The 23842-nt window shown below is 35.4% G+C and overlaps 1 protein-coding gene across 4 annotated transcripts in view; it reads left to right on the forward strand.

The window, feature by feature from the left end:
• DNAJB14 (DnaJ heat shock protein family (Hsp40) member B14) overlaps positions 1 to 23842 on the forward strand; it is a 42436-nt gene that overhangs the window by 7641 nt on the left and 10953 nt on the right. For 2 of the 4 annotated variants that reach the window (XM_032633491.1, XM_032633492.1), the window contains exons 2-3: positions 7891 to 8062; positions 14419 to 14564. In XM_032633491.1, the coding sequence (XP_032489382.1) occupies positions 7891 to 8062; positions 14419 to 14564 (318 nt within the window). Of the gene's footprint in view, positions 1 to 7569; positions 7646 to 7890; positions 8063 to 14418; positions 14565 to 23842 lie in introns of all 4 variants that reach the window. The other 2 variants (XM_032633493.1, XM_032633494.1) reach the window with 2 other exon arrangements.

Consider the following 23842-nt stretch of genomic DNA (forward strand, 5'->3'; position numbering starts at 1 on the left):
TTTTTAAAAATTCTGAAATACTTTCCAATTTATAGAAAAGTCTTAAAAATTGTGTAGACTTCCCTATGTACATTTCACTCAGGCTTCCTATTTGATAAAATTTTACTGCATTTGCTTTATTGTGCCCTCCCTCTCTCTCCCTGCTATCTCTCCCCCACCCACACACATACACAATTTGTTCTTATTATATTTTTTCCTGAACCAATTAAGAGTAAGTTGTAGACATGATGTCCTGTTACCCCTAAATAATTCAGTGTATGTTTTTTAAGACAAGGACACTCTTACATAACAACAGTATAACCATCAGATTCATGAAATTAATGCATGTACCTCATTCAAATTCTGCCAGTTCTCCCAGTGATGTTTTTGATAGCAAAAAGGACATATGTTGCATTTATTTGGCATATTTTGTTCTCTAGATATCTTTTTTCTTTTTTTTTTATATTGGAGTATAGTTGACTAACAATTGATTGTTTAATCAAACAATTAACAACGTTATGTTAGTTTCAGGTGTAGAGCAAAGTGATTTATTTATACATATACGTGTATCTATTCTTTTTTCAAATTCTTTTCCCATTTAGGTTATTACAGAGTATTGAGCAGAGTTCCCTGTGCTATGCAGTAGGTCCTTGTTGGTGATCTATTCTAAATATAGCCATGGGTACATGTCAATCCCAAACTCTCAATCCATCCCTCCCCAACCCCAGCCCCTCGTAACCAAACCATAAGTTCATTCTCTAAGTCTGTGAATTTGTTTCTGTTTTGTAAATAAGCTCATTTGTATCATCTTTTTTAGATTTCGCATGTAAGCGATATCACATGATATTTGTCTTTCTCTGTCTGACTTACTTCACTTAGTATGATAATCTCCAGGTCCATCCATGTTGCTGCAAATGACATTACTTTATTCTTTTTTAATGGCTGAGTAATATTCCATTGTATATATGTACCACATCTTCTTTATCCATTCACCTATCAATGTACATTTAGGTTGCTTCCATGTCTTGGCTATTGTAAACAGTGCTGCAATGAACATTGGGGTGCATGTATCCTTTTGAACCATGTTTTTCTCTGGATATATGCCCAGGAGTGGGAGTGGGATTGCTGGATCATACGGTAGCTCTATTATTAGTTTCTTGAGGAACCTCCATACTGTTCTCCATAGCAGCTGTACCAATGTACATCCCCTGTCTTTTCTTTCTTGATCTCGGCATTTTTGATGAGTGCAGACCAGATATTTAATAGAATTTCCCTCAATTTGGGTTTGGCTGACATTTCCTCTTATGAATCTTTGGCAGGCATACCATGTTCTTAGTGTAACTTATCAGGAGACATGTTATGTTGATTTGGTCCTTACTGGTGAGGTTAACTTTGATCACTTGGTGAAGTTGGTGATTACCAGGTTTCTCCACTCTAAACTTACTTTGTTTAGCCCCCTCTTGTAATTAATAAATATTTTGTGGGAAAATACTTTGAAACTGTAAATGTCCTGTTCCACAACAAACTTTCACTAACTCCTTTTAGCATCCATTGATGATTCTTTTCAGAAGAAATTTCTGATGGTTGCCACATGTTGGTTTTTTATTCCATTATTTCTTCTGCAGTTTATTAGTTGGCACTCAACTTTATTTATTAGTATGGATTCATGGATTCCTATTTAATCCATTCTTATCGTTATTCATTTTGATGCTCAGATTGCCTCAGATTTAGTCAGTAGGAGCCCCTTCAAGCTGGCTGCTATGTCTTTTTGACCTGTCCTCATCATTCTTTGAACTCCCTTACTTTCTGGCACAAAAAAGTTTTCAGGCTTACGTTTTACTTTCTCTGCCCTGGGAATCACTTCTCTCCCCAGGAGTCCTGATTCTTTCTAGTGGATAATGGTACTTAGAAACTAAGATATAGACACTTGATAAGCTCGTTGCTACAGGTATGTCATTGCCTCTAGGTCCTCTTGGTAGAGCTAAGAAATATATGTATGGGGACTTCCTGGTGGCACAGTGGTTAAGAATCCACCTGCCAATGCAGGGGACACGGGTTTGATCCCTGGTCTGGGAAGATCCCACATGCCGTGGAGCAACTAAACCCATGCACCACAACGACTGAGCCTGCACTCTAGAGCCTGTGAGCCACAATTACTGAGCCCACGCGCCTAGAACCTGTGCTCCGCAACAAGAGAAGCCACTGCAATGACAAGTCTGCGCTCCACAACAAAGAGTAGCCCCCTCTTGCCACAACTAGAGAAAGCCGGCGTGCAGCAATGAAGACCCAATGCTGCCAAAAATAAATAAATAAATAGATCTTAAAAAAAGAAATATATGTATGTATGAATGCATGTATGTGTGTATGTTGCATGTATGTATGTGTATGTATATCTCTGTGTTATATGTGTTTGTGGGTATACACATGCCTGTAGTAATTTAATCTCTATTAATTTTGCAGTCTGTGCAAAGATTCACACACCTCCGTTTGAAGTCCACAGGGTTCATTCTGACCTTCTGTGTTTTCATATTTGTAATTCCATTTTTTGTTTTTTTAAAATTTTATTTTATTTATTTATTTTTGGCTGTGTTGGGTCTTCGCTCCCGTGTGTGGGCCCTCTCCAGCTACGGCGAGCGGGGGCCACTGCTCGCTGTGGCGTGCGTGCCTCTCACTGCGGTGGCCTCTCCTGCTGCGGAGCACGAACTATAGGCACACAGGCTTCAGCAGTTGTGGTGCACGGGCTCAGCAGTTGTGGTGCACGGGCTCAGCAGTTGTGGCTTGCGGGCTCCAGAGTGCAGCCTCAGTAGTTGTGGTGCGTGGGCCTAGCAGCTCCGTGGCATGTGGGATCCTCGTGGACAAGGGCTCGAACCCATGTCCCCTGCATAGGCTGGCGGACTCCCAACCACTGTGCCACTAAGGAAGCCCCCTGTAATTCCATTTTCTGAGAGTAAGAAATGTGGCTCCCGTTATTATCAATTTACTTATTTGTTCATTTTTCCCCCTGTATGTAATAAGTTGCATTTTTGATCCCATTGGTGCAGGCCTATCAAGCTTAGCCATGCTTTTGGCTATGAGTGCTTCCTTGGTCCCAATAAGTTCCTTTGGTCCAGGCTTCAGCTGCCAAATGAAAATGAAAGGAAGAGAAAACAAATGATCTTTTTTTTACAAGTAAAAGGAAAGACAGAGGGATCCTACCATTTAAAAAATATTTGAACCTATCTACAGTGTCAGAGCATATTATTACTACATACTATGTGCTCTCTTTTAATTGTAGTTCAGTTTTAACTCAATAGGTCACTGTACATTTAATGTTCACCATCAGTCCTTATGTCATTGTATGTCTAATTTTGGATTTCGAAAGCCTGTTCTCTAGTAGATTTCTAGGAAGGCCTTGTGGGAACTATGCTCCCTAAGTTCTGGAATGTGGAAAACAGTTTCAGCTGTGGGTCTTAATGCTTGAAGTTAGTGAGGGATACAAAATCCTTGATTCAGATTTTCTTTCTTTTGGTATCTAAATATATATTTCTATTGTTTTATGCAAGTACTGCTGATGAGCAAAGTCTGATGACAATCTGATTTTCTTTATAAGAGAATAAGCCATTTGATCTTTTTGACTAGATGCTCAATTAATTTTACTAGAGTATATCTTAATGTTGGTTTTTCTGGGTCAGTATTCTTAGGTACATGATTGGCCCTTTCATTATGTGGTTTCAGTTGTTTTTATTTTTATATCAGAAAAGTTTTCTCCAATTATTGTTATATTGATTTAATTTCCTTTATTTTTCTTCTTCAGGACTCATTATATGTATGTTGGATCTTCTTTAACTATCTTTGATATTTGCCATTTTCTTTCTAATTTTTTGCCTTTTTCATTTGTTTTAGTTAAAAAATTGTACTTTTTATGTTCTCTTTCATTTACACAGCAGTTCTGTTGTGTTTATTAACTCTTTGTTTCTTCTAGTTTAATTCTTCTTTTTTGAATTGATTTTTCCATTTCTTTTTTTTTTGTCTCCTGAGTTTTATCACCTAAGCTATGGGTAGATAATCTGGGGGGGGGGGTTAATTCTAATTTATGTTCTTTTGTATTGTGAATAATTTTTAAAAGTCTTTTCAGCTTGTTTTGAAATAGTAGGTTATAGTGTTTACCTATTTTGTTGGCAAGTCTTTGTGGTGTGCTTTCATTGTGTTCAGAGATTTATCCTGTTCTTTTTTTTTTAATGTAACTTTGTATCAGATTTCACTTCTATCATTTTCTTTTATTCATTTTTATGTGAAGTTAGTTAGCCTTTCTAAATACACAGAGATCTTCTCCAGTTTCTGTGTAATGTTTGAAAGTATGTCACCTTGCTATATAAGATCTCACTCCTTTCTCCTTCCCCACTTTATCTGGAATTTCGCTTTTCTTTTTTTTCTATTGCCTCTCGTCTCTTCAGTTTGGATCCTGTTCCCAGCAGTTTCTCCTTGGTGTGACTTTGTTCTGGAGGAGAGCTTTGACTGATTAGTTTTGAGAATTGTAGTGACTGGATGCCCTTAAGAGTTATTGTGAACCCTTTCAATCATATGCTATTGTAGTGAGCAAAACCCATTACTTTTTATTCACTTTTCTCATTTTCGCCTGCTCTGCTTCATAGAGAGTCCCTGTTGGCTATTTTGCAGTTATTTTGTTCTGTGGACTGGTAAAATGCCCTGTTACTGTCCTCTGCTTTTCCCTGCACAGATGATACTATCCACATAGATCTTGTAGCTATTGGTGGCTTGTCCCCACCTTCTTGTATTTTGGGATTTTGTACATGAGGTTTTGATTTTGCTGTCTAATTGCCTCTAATTTATGAGGTTTAAAATGTAAGCTGTTGTCTTCCCAGAATTTCCACAAAATTTTTCATATTAAAAAGTTGTGAACTACTATCCACTAGACCGTGCTGGCTTCTGCTCTCAAGGTTAATGTGATTGCATTAAATATGAACTAAACTATAGTTAAAAATTAACTATATGTTATTCTTATATTGTTAATAACTACTAGATTGGTGTCTAATTAAGAGCCTTTCTGTACCATCTACAGCTAGATTGTTATAAAAACTGAATATCGTATGTCTTTGGTGACCTCTTGAATGCATTAGCTAGGAAAAAGATATGGAAGAAATTTCTCATATGTAAAATTTTAAGAATAATTATCGGGAGTTCCCTGGTGGTCTAGTGGTTAGGATTCAGCAGTTTCACTGCTGTGGCCTGGGTTTAGTCTTTTGTCAGGGAACTGAGATCTCATAAGCCGTGTGGCAATGACAATGCTGGATTTTAAAAAATATATATATAACAGCTTTACTGAGATGTAACTCACATACCTTACAATTCATTCAATTAAAGTATATCATTCAGTGGGTTCAGAGTTGTGCAACCATAACAGCAATTAATTTTAGAACATTTTCTTCATCACAGAAAGAAACCTCATACTCACTAGCAATGACTCCTCATTTCTCCCCAATTCTATTCTTCTCTCCCCAGTAACCCTTGGCAACAACTGATCTTTCTGTCTCTGTAGATTTGCCTATTCTATACATTCCATATAAATGGAATCATACAATATGTGGTCTTTTGTGACTGGATTTTTTCACTTAGCATGTTTTCAAGGTTCATCCATGTTGTAGCATATATCAATACTTCATTTTTTAAATTGTCAAATAATATTCCATTATATGGACATATCACCTTTTATTTATCTGTTCATAATTTGATGGACATTTCAATTGTTTCAACTTTTTTCTATTACGAGCAATACTCTTATGAATATTTGTGAACCAGTTTTTGTATACATGTATGTTTTCATTTCTCTTGGGTATACACCCAGGGATAAGATTGTTGGGTCAAATAGTAACTATATGTTTAATCTTTTAAAGAACTACCAGGTGATTTTTCAAAGTGGACATAGCATTTTACATTACCATCAGCAATGTATAAGGGTTCCCATTTTTCCATATTCTTGCCAACACTTGTTATTGTCCATCTTGCTGATGATAGTCATCCTAGTGGATGTAAAGTGGTATCTCATTGTAGTTTTAATTTTCATTTGCCTAGTGGATATTGTTGCGCAACTTTTCATGTACTTATTGATCACTTGTATATCTATTTTGGAGAATGTCTATTCAGATCCTTTACCCATTTTTAATTGAGTTTTTGGTCCTTTTACTATTGAATTGTAAGAATCCTTTATATATTCTAGATATATGTCTCTTTCAGATATATGATTTTGTAAATATTTTTTCACATTCTGTGGATTGTCTTTTTACTTTATTGATGATATTCTCTGAGGGGCAAAAGTTTTCAATTTTGATAAGGTCCAGTTTCTCTTTTTTTTTCTTTTGCCACTTTACTTAATTTGTCAAATCTAAGAATTTTGGACTAAATCAAAGTCACAAAGATCTACTCCTATAGTTTCTTCTAAGAGTTTTATAGTTTTAGCTCTTACATATAGGTGTGTGATCTATTTTGAGTTAATTTTTGTGTATGGTGTGAAGAAGGGGTCCAGATTCATTGTTTTTTGTATAGCTCTCCAGTTGTGCCAGCACCATTTGATGACCCACAAAATCTGATATGTAGTATGTTCATTTTTCTTCAATTCCATTTTCTTGTTTATATTATGATTGTTTCTCTGATACATGAGTTTTTCTAGACTCTTCTCCTTTCCAACCCATTTGTGATCTAGTTACATTTTTGTAATTGATTTCTCACTTAAATGCATTTTGCTCAGAGATTGTAGTATATTATAATACTAATTATTTGAGATTTGAAGAGGATAATATTATGGTCTAGTTATAACATAGTCAATTTTCATTCCTTGTGTGCCTGTAAAGAATGAATATTCACATTTGTTGGATATAATTACTTTATGTTTCTTAGATCAAACTTGATAAATTAGAAGTTTATGTCATTTGTATCCTTAGTAATTATTTAATCGACCCAGTGTCAGCTTTGGATTAAAAGTGTGTTAAAATCTTTTACTGTCAAGGTGAGTTTCTCTGTTTTTTCCTTTTAGTTCTGTTGATTTTGTTTTTTCAATGTTTAGTTTTAACTCATTGTGGGAAGTTTCAAGCATACCCAAAAGGAGAGAGAATAGTTTAATCAATCCCTCCCACCCTCCCATCTTTAATCATTATGAATATACATGGCCATTCTTATTTCATATATTCTCTCTACCCTCTTCTGTGCCTCTCCAGTATTTTCTAGGAGATCCTAGACATATACTGTTGCTTTATGGACTCAGTTTAGATTTACTCACACATTACCACAGTGTTTGCTCCACAGTATTTGGACCTCATGATGTCCATTCCCTTTTACATCTCAGCCTGTCTGCAAGCATTTTCCTTTTGTTCAAAATATGTATTTTAAGTATCTTCTAGTGAAATCTTAGTGGTAAATTTTCTCAGTTTTTGTTTGTTTGAAAATGTTTTTATTTTAATCTTATCTAATTTTCAGAAAATTAGTGCAGAACTGAAGTTGACAGTTATTCTCCCTAAGTATTTTGAAGATATTACTCACTTAGCTGCCATTGTTGCTGCTGAGAAATAAATAGGAAGTCTAATTTCTGTTTCTTTTTAGGTAATCTCATTGGCTACTTTAAGGACTATCTTTTTCTTTGGTATTCTGCAGTTTCACCATGATGTGACAAATAAAAGTATGTCATAAGTTATTGGATGATAGTAATTTTGAGTTACTAACATTAAACTTCTTAATATTCTACTTCTGAATGGTGATCAGTAGTCTGTCAACAGCTAAGTACATAAGGGAATGCTTGCTATTTATTTTAAAAGACCCTATGGTGTATCTTTCTGAAGTACACAATTTGTCAGCTTTATAACTTTTTTCTCAAGACCACGTGTATGTAAACAGAGATAGTATGCTTTCTGTATCTTTCCACAGCACTATTGGAAATAATTATGAAAAATGGAAGCACTGCTGGAAATAGCCCTCGTTGCCGAAAACCGTCAGGTAGTAGTGATCAAAGCAAGCCTAACTGCACAAAGGACAGCTACTCTGGTAGTGGTGAAAGTGGAAAAGGCTACACCAAAGACCAAGTAGATGGAGTTCTCAGGTAGGAATAAATAACTTATGTGTCCATTATAACTGATACTAATATAAGTTTAATGTCGTAACACCTAAAAAATGGGTTTGGATTATAATTCAGTAGCAGAACAGACATTGAGGAATTGAACTCTGGGTGTCTTATGCTTTATATTCTTTATGAAATCAGTCTGTAAATTACCAACTCTGGAAGTTTCCATCTTTTAAAGTAACTATAAGCCACAAAGCTACTTACAGAAAGAAATTTTTTGAGGCAAATTGTTTCAGTTTTTGACACAGTACAGTGTTTAGATAACAATATTGAAAGAGGATAAAGAATTGTTTTGTCATATGTATATATATATGAAAGCAGGAGAATTTCATATGAGAAGAAGATTGAGGGCAACTGCAGCAGCATTTTCAATTTCCTACTTATATTAATGAAGGATAGTTTTTTTTTCTGTTTATGTTCTTTCTTTAAGGCTATCTTTATACATATGCAAACACTATAACGTCCTCTCCTTTTAATATTTTTCTTACTCTGATCATTCTGTCTCAGTGTTTTAGTTTTACTTCATGATACACTTCTATTTAAAGCAGAAGAATTAGGTAGAATTGGAAAATTAGGAACTGGGTTTTGGAGATTGACTTTATTAATTTTATAATTAAGAAAAGATTTTCTGGAAAGAAAATGAACTTCTGAGTATGAAACACTAGAGAAAATACTGTTATGGTCTCCTGCTGTAGCTTAAGGAAACTGTATTGATGTTGTACTGAAATTGCTGTCTAAGGAAACTGAAGTATAAGGATGAAGGACTCTGAACAGTGATTAATCGGATAATTCAACATAGACAGTGAATAGTACAGTGAACTAGCTTAAGTGAAAAGTAGGTAAAGCTAGTTTTCTTTCTCTTTTGACCTTTCTTACCTATTTCTCTTTTAATCTTATTTTCTTTCTTTTTTCACCTTTTTTTCCCCCATTCTTATTTTTAGTTAATTCTTTTTTACTCACCATAATTTTGAATTGAAGTTATTTTTAAATCAAGTATCGATGTATTCATACTGTGCTTTTCTTCATATATATTCAGATGCTAAAGCTTGAATGTAACATTTTATCTGTGTGACCACAATAAGAAACAAAGACTCCATAATCATGGTAAAGGATATTTGGTTAGCCTGAATGGTAGTGAAGTACTTTGAGAATTATAAATAATCTTGCTAATGACTTTTATAACAGTAGTATTGTGTCAGAGGTGGCTGAATAAGTGAGATAAGTGAATAAATGAGATCCTTGCTTTTGAATTTCTTTAAGAAAAACCTTTAATTAAACAGTTTGCTGAAATGTGTTTCAGGAAACCACATCTCTCCAAAAACAAATTTTATTTTCTTGTAGAAATTACTTTTTACTGGGAGAACTTGTTCTCAGTAAAAGACCTAAATAGAGTGAATTGTGTGAAAGATGAAAGATGATAGTGGGTGCAGATCCCCTTTGTATATGGCCAGAATTGGACAGATGGAAATAAAATGTTGAGGGAGTTCCTGTCTTTTGGGTCTGTGTTCTCTATGAAATTGGAGATGAAGTTATCCTCTGACAGTTAGAAGAAAAGAGATGAGATTGAAAGCTTGAGAAGAGTGGTAAAGGTATAGAATATTTGCAGAGGGGAAAGGCAGATGGAATGGGAGGATTGCTGGCTAGCACTGTGGACCCAGCCAAGTTTGATACCGAATTTTTATGGAGTACAAGTATTAGCTTAGTAGTATACCTGTATTAGAGATTGTTTCTCTTATCAATAATTTTAGCATACCTTTTTTAAGTTAAATAAATGAAGTTTTTGTCCTTTGGGGATAAATATGATCAGAACATTCTTTAATAGAACCCCTAAGTTATTCAAAGTATTTCTCTTGGTATCTTATACTGAATAAGAGTTGCTTAGCTAATCATGTAACACTTACTCGTTATATTAGCCTTTGTAAGTGTCGTTTTAGTGGGGTAACAGATCACCAGCAAACACTTACATGCTGTGTGTTTTTGTTTTTGTTTTACCTATACACAGGGGATTTTTCTGAAGAAAGCCATGTTATCTTGGTTAGCACGATTATGCAAACAAGTTGCCCAGTGACAGTTTGGCTCAATGGGAGAAGCCATGCAATAATACTGCATCCATTGCATAAGTAAGAGCTAGGTTACAGTAAGACTGAAGAAAAAGTGTGTAACTTTGTAAAAACTCATATTCTGTGAAACTAAGCACTGTTTGTTGTCTTTGCATTGAAATATATTGAAAAATTACAGAGCAAAAGGTGTCCTGGATCTAATTTAAAGAGACTTTTAATATCTCATAGAAAAAAAGCCCATCTTTTATTTTAAAAATTTACAAGATCAGTGAGAAATCATTAACTGGCCATCATTATATTTATCAATTAGGAACACTTCTGTATAACTGTTAAAATTATTTGAATTATGGGGATTTCATTAGGATTGGATTTAAGCTGTAGTTCTTTAAATGAAAAGAAAATAAACCATTGTGCTAAATTTATAAAATAAATAATCCTTTGTCTCAGGAGTAAGGAATTATTTTCCTAAACACCAATTAAATTTGAAGTTTATTTAAAAATCATCTATAATATATGAAAAAAAGAATAGAAAGAGACCCCTCCTTCCACAGCCAGAATGCCTTCTCACACATAAAGGAAGACATAAAAGTTGAGCCATGCATACATCTCCCCTGTTGAGCTCCCAGACATATCTTTCTGGCCTTTTTGCACAATATTTTCTTCCAAGGCAGGTAATAGATTACCTCTTTTTTCTTTTCTTTTTTCTTCCTTCCTTCCTTCTTTCCTTCCTTCCTTCCTTCCTTCCTTCCTTCCTTCCTTCTTTTTTTATTCTTTGGTGAGGATGGTGAAGAAGATTTGAATCTTTCAGTAAGGAGCGAACTATAAAAAAATGTGACAAATGCAGTTAGTTGGTGAAAAGGAGTATAATGAACAATATATAGAATAAAATTAATTTGTGAATGGTAATTTCTCATTTAGGTGTGAAAAATTAAGTAAATGAGTATATTTGTAGCGTTACTTGAGATACATACTGTACAGCTTGTCCATTGGTAATGTTGACTTTATACCTCTCTGCTAGCTTCTCAAAGAATTTCTTCTCTAATATATGATGAAAAATTCAGTGCAAGGAAGATATGGTAGAGCTAGATACGGCTAAGAGTTAGTGAAATAATTGTTTTTCCTACCTTTTTTCTCTTTGTGACGGTATTTAGCTTTATGACCCATCTCTAGAAGACTGGTGAATCTCTAGAAGGTGAATTCCAACCTAATTTCCCTATACTATCCAGCAGCCCTCTACTAGACTGCCTTTTTCTATTGCCTAGCCTTTTGTGCTCAGGAAATAATCAACAAAATAATTTTATAGGATTAATCTGGTACATAAGGAAACATCTTAGGCATTCAAAGCAAGTAGTAATGACTTTAGGATTTTTCAGTGTTTTGTTTATCACTGCCTTTTGTCTTCTGTGTTCAGATAGTGTCTGTCATATTTTTAGCTCTGGTCCTTGTCCCACAGTCTATTCCAAATTGATTTTTTGGTGCCAGCTATATTTTTCTTACAGCACTTTACTGTCTTTGGTCCAAAAATGACTTTTAGATCTTCACCATTTCTGCCCTCAAATTGTACTAGTCATCCATCCATTCAACACATACGGTGAACAAGACACAATCCCTGCCTTCAAGGGGCCTAAGTCTGGAAAAGCAGGCGAACCTGTAAACTGATAGCTGTGGTACATTTAAGATAATTGCTGGGATAGGGCTAAGTTCAGAGAGCTTTGGAAGAATATAAGAGGGTCACCAAACTTAGTCTTGAGGAATCTGAGTTCTTGAGAAAAGGAAGAGCTCAGCTGAGGTCTGAAGACGTTGTAGAAACTAACTAAACAAGAGGAGAGGCAGAGAAGGCATGTTTGGGGCACCAAAACCAACAGAGAATCTGTTTAAACACTGATTAGAAGAGCAAATAGAAGGAAGTGGATGGTTGGTCTGGAGTCTGAATGGGCTCCTTTTCTTCTTTATTCTGATTCTGAGACAGCAGGATTTTCAAGTCAGACAAACTGAGGATTGAAGCTTCACTTGTGACGCCTTTCCTAATCGCCCTATTTAAAATAGCAGGCCTCTCTTTCCATTCGCTCTTTCCCTTTGCCACTTCATTTTTCTCTAAACATATATCACCATATGATGTCATATGATGTACTTCGTATTTACTTCTATATTTGTTAATTGCTTATCTCTCTCCCAATTGTAAATTTAATGTGAGGAGGGAATTTTTGACTGCTTTATTTACCACTATAGTGTCTGAAGCAGCATCTAGCAGAAAGTGGATATTCAGTAAATTTTTGTTGAAGAAATAAATTCTGGTTTGCATCTGTTACTTGGTTATATGACATTTGGCAATTTACATAACCACTCGAAGCCTTGATTTCCTCATTGGTTAAATAGGAACAATATCTACCTAATGAGGAGTAAATGAGATAATTTGTATAAAATAATCAGCATAATAAGATTCTACGATTCTTTACGTGAAATTTTTGTGGACCAGATGTAGTTTGGAACTCGAGATCTTCATATTTTCAAAAAGTAATAAGGAGCATATGTTATAGATTACATAATGTCTTAGCAGGGTCTGGTAAGCAGCCCTAACCTAATAGTGCCATTTCTGCAGCAAAAGGTACAAATATCACACTTGAATGTGATAAATGAAGACTCTATAGCAGCTTCACATCAGTTCAGTTTTGCCTTTGAAATTTTGCCTCTGAAAGTTTCCAAGTCAGGTTTTTGCAGTCAAGTTAGTTATAGAATAACTTCCATTTTTCAGAACTTTATGGATGTTGGAACATGGATATGGGGTTGTGGATATGTGCCTGACACACAGTAGGTGTTCTGTACATGTCGTTCTTCTCTTTTTTTCTATCACATAGTTTCTTAACATATCTAGGAGAATGAGTCTCTACACAGGCAGTGATTGTTCTCTGTTTCGTTCTCTAACAGATCTCAAGTGCCCTGGGACGTAGTTCATGCTCAATAAGTATTATTGACTAAATAAAGGAAATGTCATGTTTATGAAATTATTGACTTGTGTTCATGTTTATTAAGTATCTAAAGTAGAAAAATCTAATTTTAATTATTATTACTCTGAAGAAGACTGCCTAACAGATTTTTGTTGTGATTATTAAAAAATTCTATAATATTTTCAATGTGTTCTTTTTTTCCCCTTGTTCATATAACAAATGATGAATGCTTTCATTATGAAAGGAGAGCTAAGGTTCATTTATTCCATAAATATTTACTGAGAACCCATCATGTACCAAGCACTGTGATGGCTAATAGGTTTAGTAGCGAAATACGATCAATCTTGTCTCTTTTCTCTGAAAATTTCAAGTCAGCCTTTGCAGTTCTTTAGCTGTCAGGGAACAATTGTGCCTCAGATCCTTTTACTTCTTACTACTTCTGTCATCAAGGCTCTCATACATGGAACACATTTAAAGTTATATAGTACTCAACAAAAAGTATTTAAAATGTAGCTGTATTTTAGTGAAGAAAAATTTTTAGGCCATGGGACAATGTTAGCATACAAAAGGATTAGTATTCTCTGCTTCATTCAGAGTATTTCTTTTCCTAACATACTTCAAAGACTCTGGGCTTAAATGTTGCATATTTAGGGTTATAAACATGTAAGTAATCATTAAGAGTATGTTCATCATAATGAAAATCAGGTGTAACAAATACTTTTGAGTCCATGATGTATTTTATTATGAGATTGTATCTTTCATAGAGACTGACACAAATGAATTCTCTTTATCATTGCCTAGCTGAATTAACTTGCCTTGACATTGAAGCCATAGGGTACTGTAATTGCCTACATGCACTAAACTGCTGCTTTGATATTTGGTTAGGTTACATTATGCAACAATAAAACTCTTGGAATGCAATGCACATTAATCTTTAGCTGTGACATACTTGCGAGGAGTTTTGGAATTTATTTATGCACTTAAGAGTACTATAAAATTGTTCTTACTCTCTCCTTTTAGTTACAGTGTGTGCTCTGTCCTTCATCCACACTTGTTATGAGCTTTGCTTTACTTCTCTGTAGTTGTGATAAATTGCACCAAGGACATTCTTATGGTCAATTCTTCTTAGACTGGGAGAGGTTGGAAAAATGGTCTGTTATTGAAAAAGAGAATGGAGCAATAACCCTTAATGGATAAACTATAATTTGATGTCGAGAAAACAGTCCACAGACAGTTCTTTATACTATTCTAGTAAATAAAAAAATAGAGGTATTACTCGAAGCTCTTCCTTGAAGTTTACTTACAATGTAACACATTCTCTTGTTCACAGCATAAACAAATGTAAAAATTACTATGAAGTACTTGGAGTTACCAAAGATGCTGGTGATGAAGATTTGAAAAAAGCTTATAGAAAGCTTGCTTTGAAGTTTCATCCAGACAAAAACCATGCACCTGGAGCAACAGATGCTTTTAAAAGTAAAGTAAACCTTTTAAAGCAATTTTCTAAGCCCTTTTCAGAATCCATTTTACACTGTTTCAGAATATTAAATTCTGCCTTTAGACTGGTGCATTTAGAGGCCAGCATAAGCAAGCCTCCTCAAAATCCTTTAAAACTTCACGGTTAACTTGTTATACCAAGAGCCAAACAAATGCTGTTTGGCTTCACAAAAGCAGCATGTCAGTTTTGGCAGAGTTCTAAGTAACTTTTCTAGATACCCGTGCACGCCTTCTAGTTTACTGCACACAACTAGTGTGGTGATTATGCATGAGCTTCTAGCGTGTTACCAGCTGGTTCTAAAAGAACTAAAAGCAATATATTTTTTATGAGTTTTTAAGATATTAAAGACTGTCTAGAATTGAGAAATTACTTGGAATCACTATTGGTCCAGTATTCTTCTATTTCTGTTAACTCTGGCCAATTTTTGCATATTTTATATGTAGTTCTAACTACTGTGATTTTTTTTTCAAGAATGTTTCTTTTCTCTTGGCTAATATTTTCTTCATTTTCTTTCTTATTATTTCAGTTTTTTTGCCAATTTAGTAAATAAGTGTGAGAGAACTGGTTTTATAATTCATGTTTATTACAATTTATTCATAATAGTTAACTTCTGATTCATAGGGAAATGCTTACATTTGCGATTATTTGTTCTTGTGAATTTGGCATTCATACAGCCAATGTATGTTCACAGTGAAATGCTGGGGTCTTGGAATAACAGGAAGGAGATAATCATTTTAAATGTTCCTAAAAGATAGATGACTCAATTGTCATTCATAAAAATACTGTTAAAATTGTTTGCAAAACAGTTTTATTTTTTAAAAGAAGTTGGCAAGCAAAATACATTTGGGGATTATTAATATTTTCCAGTAAAAGCAGCTGCCAAAGTGGTGCTGGTGAAAGTAGACTATCTCTGTGACAGTGAGCGCCTTCTCTGTCTCCTTAGATTAAAAGTGGTGTGTTGAAAGCATAGGAAAAGCTGCTTTACTCAAAAACACTAACTTTAGCACATATTCCCCCCCAAAGTTAAAAACCTTTTTTTCACTTTCTGAATTAAAATCGTTTAATTTAAAATTTTTTGTGTTTTTAAGATGTCTAAACACATTTGGCAGTGAGTTATTTGCATGTTTGTGATCTGTTAGATGATTTCAGTATTAATTCTTCATTAATGTTAAGGACATTTAACTGCTTCTTTCTCCCATTTCTGTATTGAAGTCATGTTAGCATTATCGGTCTTAGAATAACAGTAAGTGAACCTACCAATATTTTACAGCCTGTGTTGTGTTTTGAAGATGTGAGCAACACATATGTCACCCCACACAGACACTTAGAGGGGTTTAACAAAGGTGATTGTTCTTTGGTGTGGTACATTTCAGAGTCTAATACTACACTTTGCAAAACTAGAAGCTTAATATTTATCAACATGCTTGGCGGTGATTAATCTCTAGAGGAAAGGCGCACATTATTCAATAAATAGGGGGTTATTTGTAAGTCAGAATGCCAATTTATTAACTCCAAAGAGGATCATAATAGGGTGGTGGTTGATGAACCCATATTTCATTGAGTGGAAACTACATAGAAAACCAAGATTGTTGGGACTTCCCTGGCAGTCCAGTGGTTAAGACTCCACGCTTCCACTGCAGGGGGCCCGGGTTCCATCCCTGGTCTGTGAATTCCACGTGCCGCGTGGCATGGCAAAAAAAAATAAAGAAAAGAAAACCCAGATTGTAAGCCAGAGATGCTTGGTGAGCAAAGGTAGTTAATTAGAAAATATTACTGCTAGTGTGTCAGCACACAGAAATGGCAGGTTTCATTCATTGAACACATAGGACCTTTTCATTACCTTCTGAATCGTCTTATTTTATTTTTAAGCATTTGATCTAAATTTCTGTGTTTGGGATACCAAGCTGTTTATTCTAAGTAAAGACTATAGTTTTTTGTTTATATGAGAGGTAAGTATAGATGTATTGCTCTGTAATTGCCAAAATACTTTTTACAGAAAATGGAAACCACTTGTTTTTTATATCTTTCAAGCATAGAAAAAGAGGAGATAATTGGTTACGGAATTAAATTAGATAGAAGAGATATTTTCATTTGTGTGTTTTGTAAAACTTTAAAAATAAAAGTTTACTATCAAAGAAAGTAGACTATGGGCTTCCCTGGTGGCGCAGTGGTTGAGAGTCCGCCTGCCAATGCGGGGGACGCGGGTTCGTGACCCGGTCCAGGAGGATCCCACATGCCGCGGAGCGGCTGGGCCCGTGAGCCATGGCTGCTGGGCCTGCGCGTCTGGAGCCTGTGCTCCGCAGCGGGAGAGGCCACAGCAGTGAGAGGCCCGCGTACCGCAAAAAAAAAAAATAAGAGAGTAGACTAAATGAACTCTTAACTTCATGTAGCTCTTTCTTTGTTCTTTAGTTAGGTTTGTGAGTTTCTCAAAGCAGGGAATATTTTATTTACATCTAGACAGTGACTTGCATAGTATATATAAACGTACCTTAAAAAAATATTTGAATCAAATGGATGCCTTTTCTTCTGTCTGATGTGGATATCTTCAAAACATGCCCAATCTACCTTGACCTTCAAAGACTCCCAAGTATTTCAGAGACTATTTGAATAGTACATGTGCCTGTTTACATATACTTGAATATAATGACAAGGGCATTGATTAGCTGTTTATATGTTTGCTTGATAAATAATAATGGATCAGATGCTACTGCCTGTGTTAGGTTTGGTAGTTCAATATTCTTAACATCTAGAGTAAATCTATAAGAACAGAGATATCAGGTCTACCCTATGGGCTAATTCTGAGAGAAATACAGTAAGAAAATATGAGATATCCTCTTACTCAAAGAATTTGTAATTTTTGAAGAGGAGACAAGACTCACACAGAACATTTGGAATAATGGTAATACCTAACATTTGACAAGCATTTTATAGTTTTTTCATTCCTATTTTTAAAAATTTAATGCTTATTAACAATCTTCTGAAATAGATGGGAACCAGTGTCATTCTTTCACAAATAAGAAAATTGAGGCTCAGAGAGATGAACTGATTTACCCAGGATCTCCCAGAAGACTGATGTAATTAAATTCAAAACATAGAATAAAGATGTCTGAAGAAAAGTCAGAAAGATAAAGTAGAATTATAATCAGAGTAATTGGAGAAGCCATCATATAATTGGTGAGAATTAAGAGTTTACACAAAGTGTGTATGATTTCTACGGTTAGCGAAGAGAGAAAATGGCAGAAACTTGGATATGAGAATGAGGGAAGTGTTTTAAAAGTCAGTGACGGGCTTCCCTGGTGGCGCAGTGGTTGAGAGTCTGCCTGCCGATGCAGGGGACACGGGTTCATGCCCGGGTCCGGGAAGGTCCCACATGCCGTGGAGCGGCTGGGCCCGTGAGCCATGGCCGCTGAGCCCGCGCGTCTGGAGCCTGTGCTCCGCAATGGGAGAGGCCACAGCAGTGAGAGGCCCGTGTACCGCAAAAAAAAAAAAAAAAAAAAAAAAAAAAAAAGTCAGTGACAACATCCACTTTCAGGAAGATGGAAGAGATATACTTTTTCCTCTTCCTCACACTAAAGTGCAACTGGATATTAGTTATAAAATAAAACAAACATAAGAAAACTGAAACATAGAGGAAAGAAGGTAGACCAGCTAAGGACCTTGGGACCCAAAGAACAACATGGCAGTGTGTTGCTTGGGTTTCATTTTGCCTTTTATGTCTTAGACTGGGTGCTGGAGAAGCAGATAACCCAGAAACACCAATGAGCACAGACAAACAATTCCCAAGAAAGGCCTGCTGTCTCTAGCCAGACAACCCAGAAAGGGGCAACATAGCAAGACAGAAAACTTTTAAGCAGTAGCCGTTCTACCGCAGCCAAATACCACAGAAAAAACTGTGGCCCCACCCACACCCACACCAGCAGAGGCTGAGAACCTATACTGTCACCCTCTCCAGGCTGTAATGAGATGCCCTACCCTCCCAACTGGGGTGGTAACAGAGAAGATTGAGTAGGGAGCTGTTACTTCCACTGCTACCAGCAGTAACAAGGTATCCCTTCCTCTCCCCCACCACCTGGGGTAGTGTTATAAGTGGCCTGGAATTTCACTGCCATCCAGAGGTAAGCAAAGCCATATCATTGTGGTGTCATTAAAGCCACCTGGGGAGCAATAATGAGGCACCCTTCCTTTTTCCAGCCAAAGAGATATCAGTGGATGCTTGATTGGGGACTGGAAATCCCATCCCTGCCCATCAGTGATGAGGAGCCTCTTCTTTCAGACGTCATCAGAGGCCAAGGGGGAAACCTCAACTTCTACTCCCACCTTGGAGTAACAAGGTGGTATCCTCACTTCCTGTACCAAACAGGACAATTAAAACAGAAGCTTTAGAAAGGTCGAGAGCCTTAAAAGATAATAACCTCAAATGATCACAAATCAATTGAAAATCACTTACTATACTAAACATTAGGAACACTTCAAATCAAATTTTAAAAGTCAATCAATATAATTGCACATGAAGATGACAGAAGAGTTAGAATTGCCTAACAAAGTCTTTAAAGCATCCATCATAAAAATGCTTCAATGAACAATTACAGATATGCTTGAAACATTTAGAATAAAAGTCTCAGCAAAGAAATAGAAAGTCTGAGCAAATAAACAAAAGGTATAAAGAATCAAATAGAAATTCTATAAATTAAAAGTGCAAAACCAAAATGAAACTAGCAATGAATAGCATAAACAGCAGAATAACAGAGGAAAAAAAAATCAGTGAACTGGAAAATAGAAAAATGGACATTACTCAGTCTGAACAGTGGAGAAAATAGACTGAAAGAGAAAAAAGGAACATAACCTCACGTACAAGTGAGACTACAACAAAAGATTTCACATTCTTATATGTTTCCTAGAAGAAGAGGAGAAAGAGGGCATAGCTGAAGAAGTACTAAAAAAAAATAAAGGTTGAAAACTTCAAATACTTGACAAAAGATATAAACTTCTGTAATTTAAGAAGTTGAGTGAACTCCAAAAAGATAAGCCCAGTGAAATCCACACCAAGACACATCATAGTCAAACTTCTGAAAACTGAAGATAAAGAAAAAACCTTGAAAGCAGCAAAAGAGAAGTGACACCTTACCTATAGGGGCAAAGCAATTCAAATGACAGTGAATTTCACATCTGAAATCATGCAGGCCAGGAAGAAGTGGCACAGTTTTCAATACTGAAAGAAAAGAAACTATCAACCCAGAATTCTATACCCAGCAAAAATATCTTTCAGGAATGAAGGGGAAATCAAGATATTTTCAGATGAAGGAAAAGTAATAGAATTTGTCATTAGCAGACATACCCTAAAAGAATAGCTAAAGGAAAATTTCTAAACAAAAGGAAATAATAAAAAAAAGGAATCTGAAATATCAAGAAGGAAGAAAGGACAGCATAAGCAAAAATATGGGTAAATGCAATATACTTTGCTTCTCTTGAATTTCTAAATTATGTTTGACATTTGAAGCAAAAATTTTAATATTATCTGATGTGGTTCTCAATGTATGTAGAGAAAATACATAAGGCAGTTACATTATAAATGGGGAAGAACAAAGGAAAGTAAAGAGAAGTAGAAGTAAGGATTTCACAGTACACTTGAACTAGCAAAGTGATGATATTAGTAGGCTGTGGTAAGTTATGTATATATAATGTAATATCTAGAACAACCACTGAAAAACTGTACAAAGAGATAGAGTCAGAAAACACTAGATAAATCAAAATGGAATTCCAAAAAGCATGTTCACATAACTCCCAGGAAGTCAGGGAAAAGAAAACAGAATAGAAAACAAAAAATATAAGCTCTAACTTATCAGTAGTTACATATAAATGTAAATGATCTGAATATATCAATTAAAAGACAGATCGGCCGAGTGAATTAAAAATATATGACTCGACTATATGTTACCTATAAGAAACTCACTGCATTTATATCAATATAGACAGGCTGAAAGTAAAGAAATGAAAAATGATATATCATGTAAACATTAATCAAAAGAAAGTGGAATCGCTGTATTAATACTAGAAAAAGTAGAATTTAGACTAAAAAAATTACCACAGATATTATGTTATGATAAAGGGACAATCCTTCAAGGGGATATAACAATATAAATATGTATGCACCAAAAAACAGATGCAAAATATGTAAGTCAAAAACTAATATAACTGGAAAGAGAAATAGGTAAATTCACAATTATAGTTGGAAACTTTAGCAGCTCTCTCTCAACACTTGATAGAACAAAAAGACAGAAAATCAGCAAGAATATAAAAGAATTAAACACCACTATTACCCAAGAAGATTTAATCAACATTTATAGAACACTCCACCCACCCAACAGCAGACTCTAAAATCTTTTCAAGTGCTCAGAACATACTCCAAGTTAGACCATGTCCTGGATCATAAAATAAATTTCTACCCAGTTAAAAAACTGAAATCATACAGAGTGTGTTCTTTGACCACAATGAAATCAAAATAGAGTCAATAACAGAAAGATAATATAGGTAAAAGAAATCTCAAAGAGAATTTTTAAAAAATACATTAAACTGAATAAAAATTCAACATATCAAAAATTCGAGGGAACCAGCTAAAGCAACACTAAGAGGAAACATAACACTTAGTGCACGTGTTAGAAGAGAGGAACAGCCTTAGTCATCTAGGCTTCTCCTCATGAAACTAGAAAAAGAAAAGCAAAGTAAACCTAAAGCAAGAAGAAGGAAGGAAATAAAGGTGAGAGTGGAGATCAGTAAAATTGAAAACAGAAAAACAATAGTGAAAATCAGTAAAATTGAAAACAATGAAACAAAAGAACTAGTTGTTTGAAAAGATCAATAAAATAGACAGACAAAGGGAAAAAAGAAGACAATTTACTATTATCAAAAATAGTATCAGAAACAAGGATACAAACTCTGCAAACATCAAAAGGGTAAGAGAATACTATGAACAGCTCCACACACATAAATTTACAACCAATTTTTTGAAAATTGAAAATGATCAGAACTCACTTTGAAGTAGGTAATATGAACAGCCCTATAGCTGCTAAGTAAACTTGTAATTAGGAAACTCCCAAAAGGAAATCTCCAGGCTCAGATGTCTTTATTGGAGAATTCTATGAAACTTTTCAAGAAGAGTTAAAACCAATTCTACTGTCTCTTCCTGAAAATAGAAGAGAAGGAAATATTTCCCAGTCCATTTCACAAAATAATTATTACGCTGCTCTCAAAACCAGTCAAAGACACTGCAAAAAAAGAAAACTACAGGCTAATATCCTTCATGGAATAAACCCAAATATCCTTAATAAAATATCAGAATTCAACAATCTTTTAAGGGCTTCCCTGGTGGCACAGTGGGTAAGAACCTGCCTGCCAATGCAGGGGACACAGGTTCAAACCCTGGTCTGGGAAGATCCCACATGCCGCGGAGCAACTAAGCCCGTGCGCCACAACTACCGAGTCTGTGCTCTAGAGCCCGTGAGCCACAACTACTGAGCCTGCGCGCCTAGAGCCCGTGCTGCACAACAAGAGAAGCCACCGCAGTGAGAAGCCTGCGCACCGCAACGAAGAGTATCCCCCGCTTGCCGCAACTAGAGAAAGACCGCGCACAGCAACAAAGACCCAATGCAGCCAAAAATAAATAAATTTATTAAAAAAACAAAACAATCTTTTAAAAAAATTATACATCCTGACCAAGTAGAGTTTATTCCAAGGATGCAAAGCTGGTTCGCGATTTGAATATAATCAGTGTGATCCACTGTGTTAATAGGCTAAATAAGAAAAATCTTATTTTATCAGTCAGTGCAGTAAAAGCATTTGAAAAATTTCTCCACTCATTCATGGTAAAACTGACAGGAAATAAAACACTGATAGAAAAATTGTAATTCCAAAGGAAACTGCCTTAAATTGATAAACGCGCAACTATGGAAAACCTACAGTTAACAGTATACTTAACAGTGGAAGACTTAATGCTTTCCCCCTAACACTGGGAACAAACAAGAATGTCCCCTTTCACCACTCTTAATCAACATAGTGTTGGAAATTCTAGTCAGTGCATTAAGGTGAGAGAAGGAAATAAAAGGCACACAGATTGGAAAGGAAGAGATCAAACTGTCCCTATTTGCAAATAGCATGATCATGTATAAAATCCCCATGGAATGTACCAAAAAAAAAAAAAAAAACTCCTAGAACTAATAAGTGAATCCTGCAAGATTTCAGGGTACAAGATAAACATACAAAAATCAATTTCTAGGGCTTCCCTGGTGGCACAGTGGTTGAGAGTCCGCCTGACGATGCAGGGGACGCGGGTTCGTGCCCCGGTCCGGGAAGATCCCACATGCCGCGGAGCGGCTGGGCCCGTGAGCCACGGCCGCTGAGCCTGCGCGTCCGGAGCCTGTGCTCCGCAATGGGAGAGGCCACAACAGTGAGAGGCCCACGTACCGCAAAAAAAAAAAAAAAAAAAAAAAAAAAAAATCAATTTCTATTTAGCATATTTCTATATACTACTAGTGAACATGTAGACACTGAAATTAAAAATACATTACTGTTTACAATCACACACACACAAGAAATACTTAGCTGTAAATTTAACAAAACTTGTATAAGATTTGTATGTTGAAAGCTACACAATACTAATGAAAGAAATCAGAGTATCTAAATAAATGGAACAATATATCATGTTCATGGATTGAAGGACATGGTAGTAAAGATGTCAAGACTCCCCAAGTTGATAAACACATTTAATACAGTTCCTGTCAAAATCCTAACAAGACTTCTTTGTAGATAAGAGCAAGTTTATTCTAAAACTCATATGGAAATACAAAGAACCTGAATAAATAAAAATGGTTCATTAAAGGTAAGGAGTAGGAGTAATTAGTGTACCTGATTTTAGGACTTATTTTATAGCTACAGTTAGCAAAACAGTGTAATATTGGGAGAGGGATAGACACATAGATCAATGGAACAGGACAGGGAACCCATACAATATGACAAAGGTGCAAAATAATTCAGTGGAGAAGAGATAGCCTTTTCAGCAAATGGTTTTGGAGCAATTGGACATTCATAGGTAAAACAACAACAACAAAATTTAACCTTGACCTAAATCTCATGCTTTATATAAGAATGAATTCGACATGAATCTTGAATATAAATATAAAACAACACTTTAACTTTTAGCAAAAAATCATGGAAGCAAAACTTTAGAATCTTAGGCTATGCAGTGACTTCTTAGACTTAACCT

Source organism: Phocoena sinus, chromosome 5 (genome assembly GCF_008692025.1).
Source record: "Phocoena sinus isolate mPhoSin1 chromosome 5, mPhoSin1.pri, whole genome shotgun sequence".
Taxonomy (NCBI): Eukaryota; Metazoa; Chordata; class Mammalia; order Artiodactyla; family Phocoenidae; genus Phocoena; species Phocoena sinus.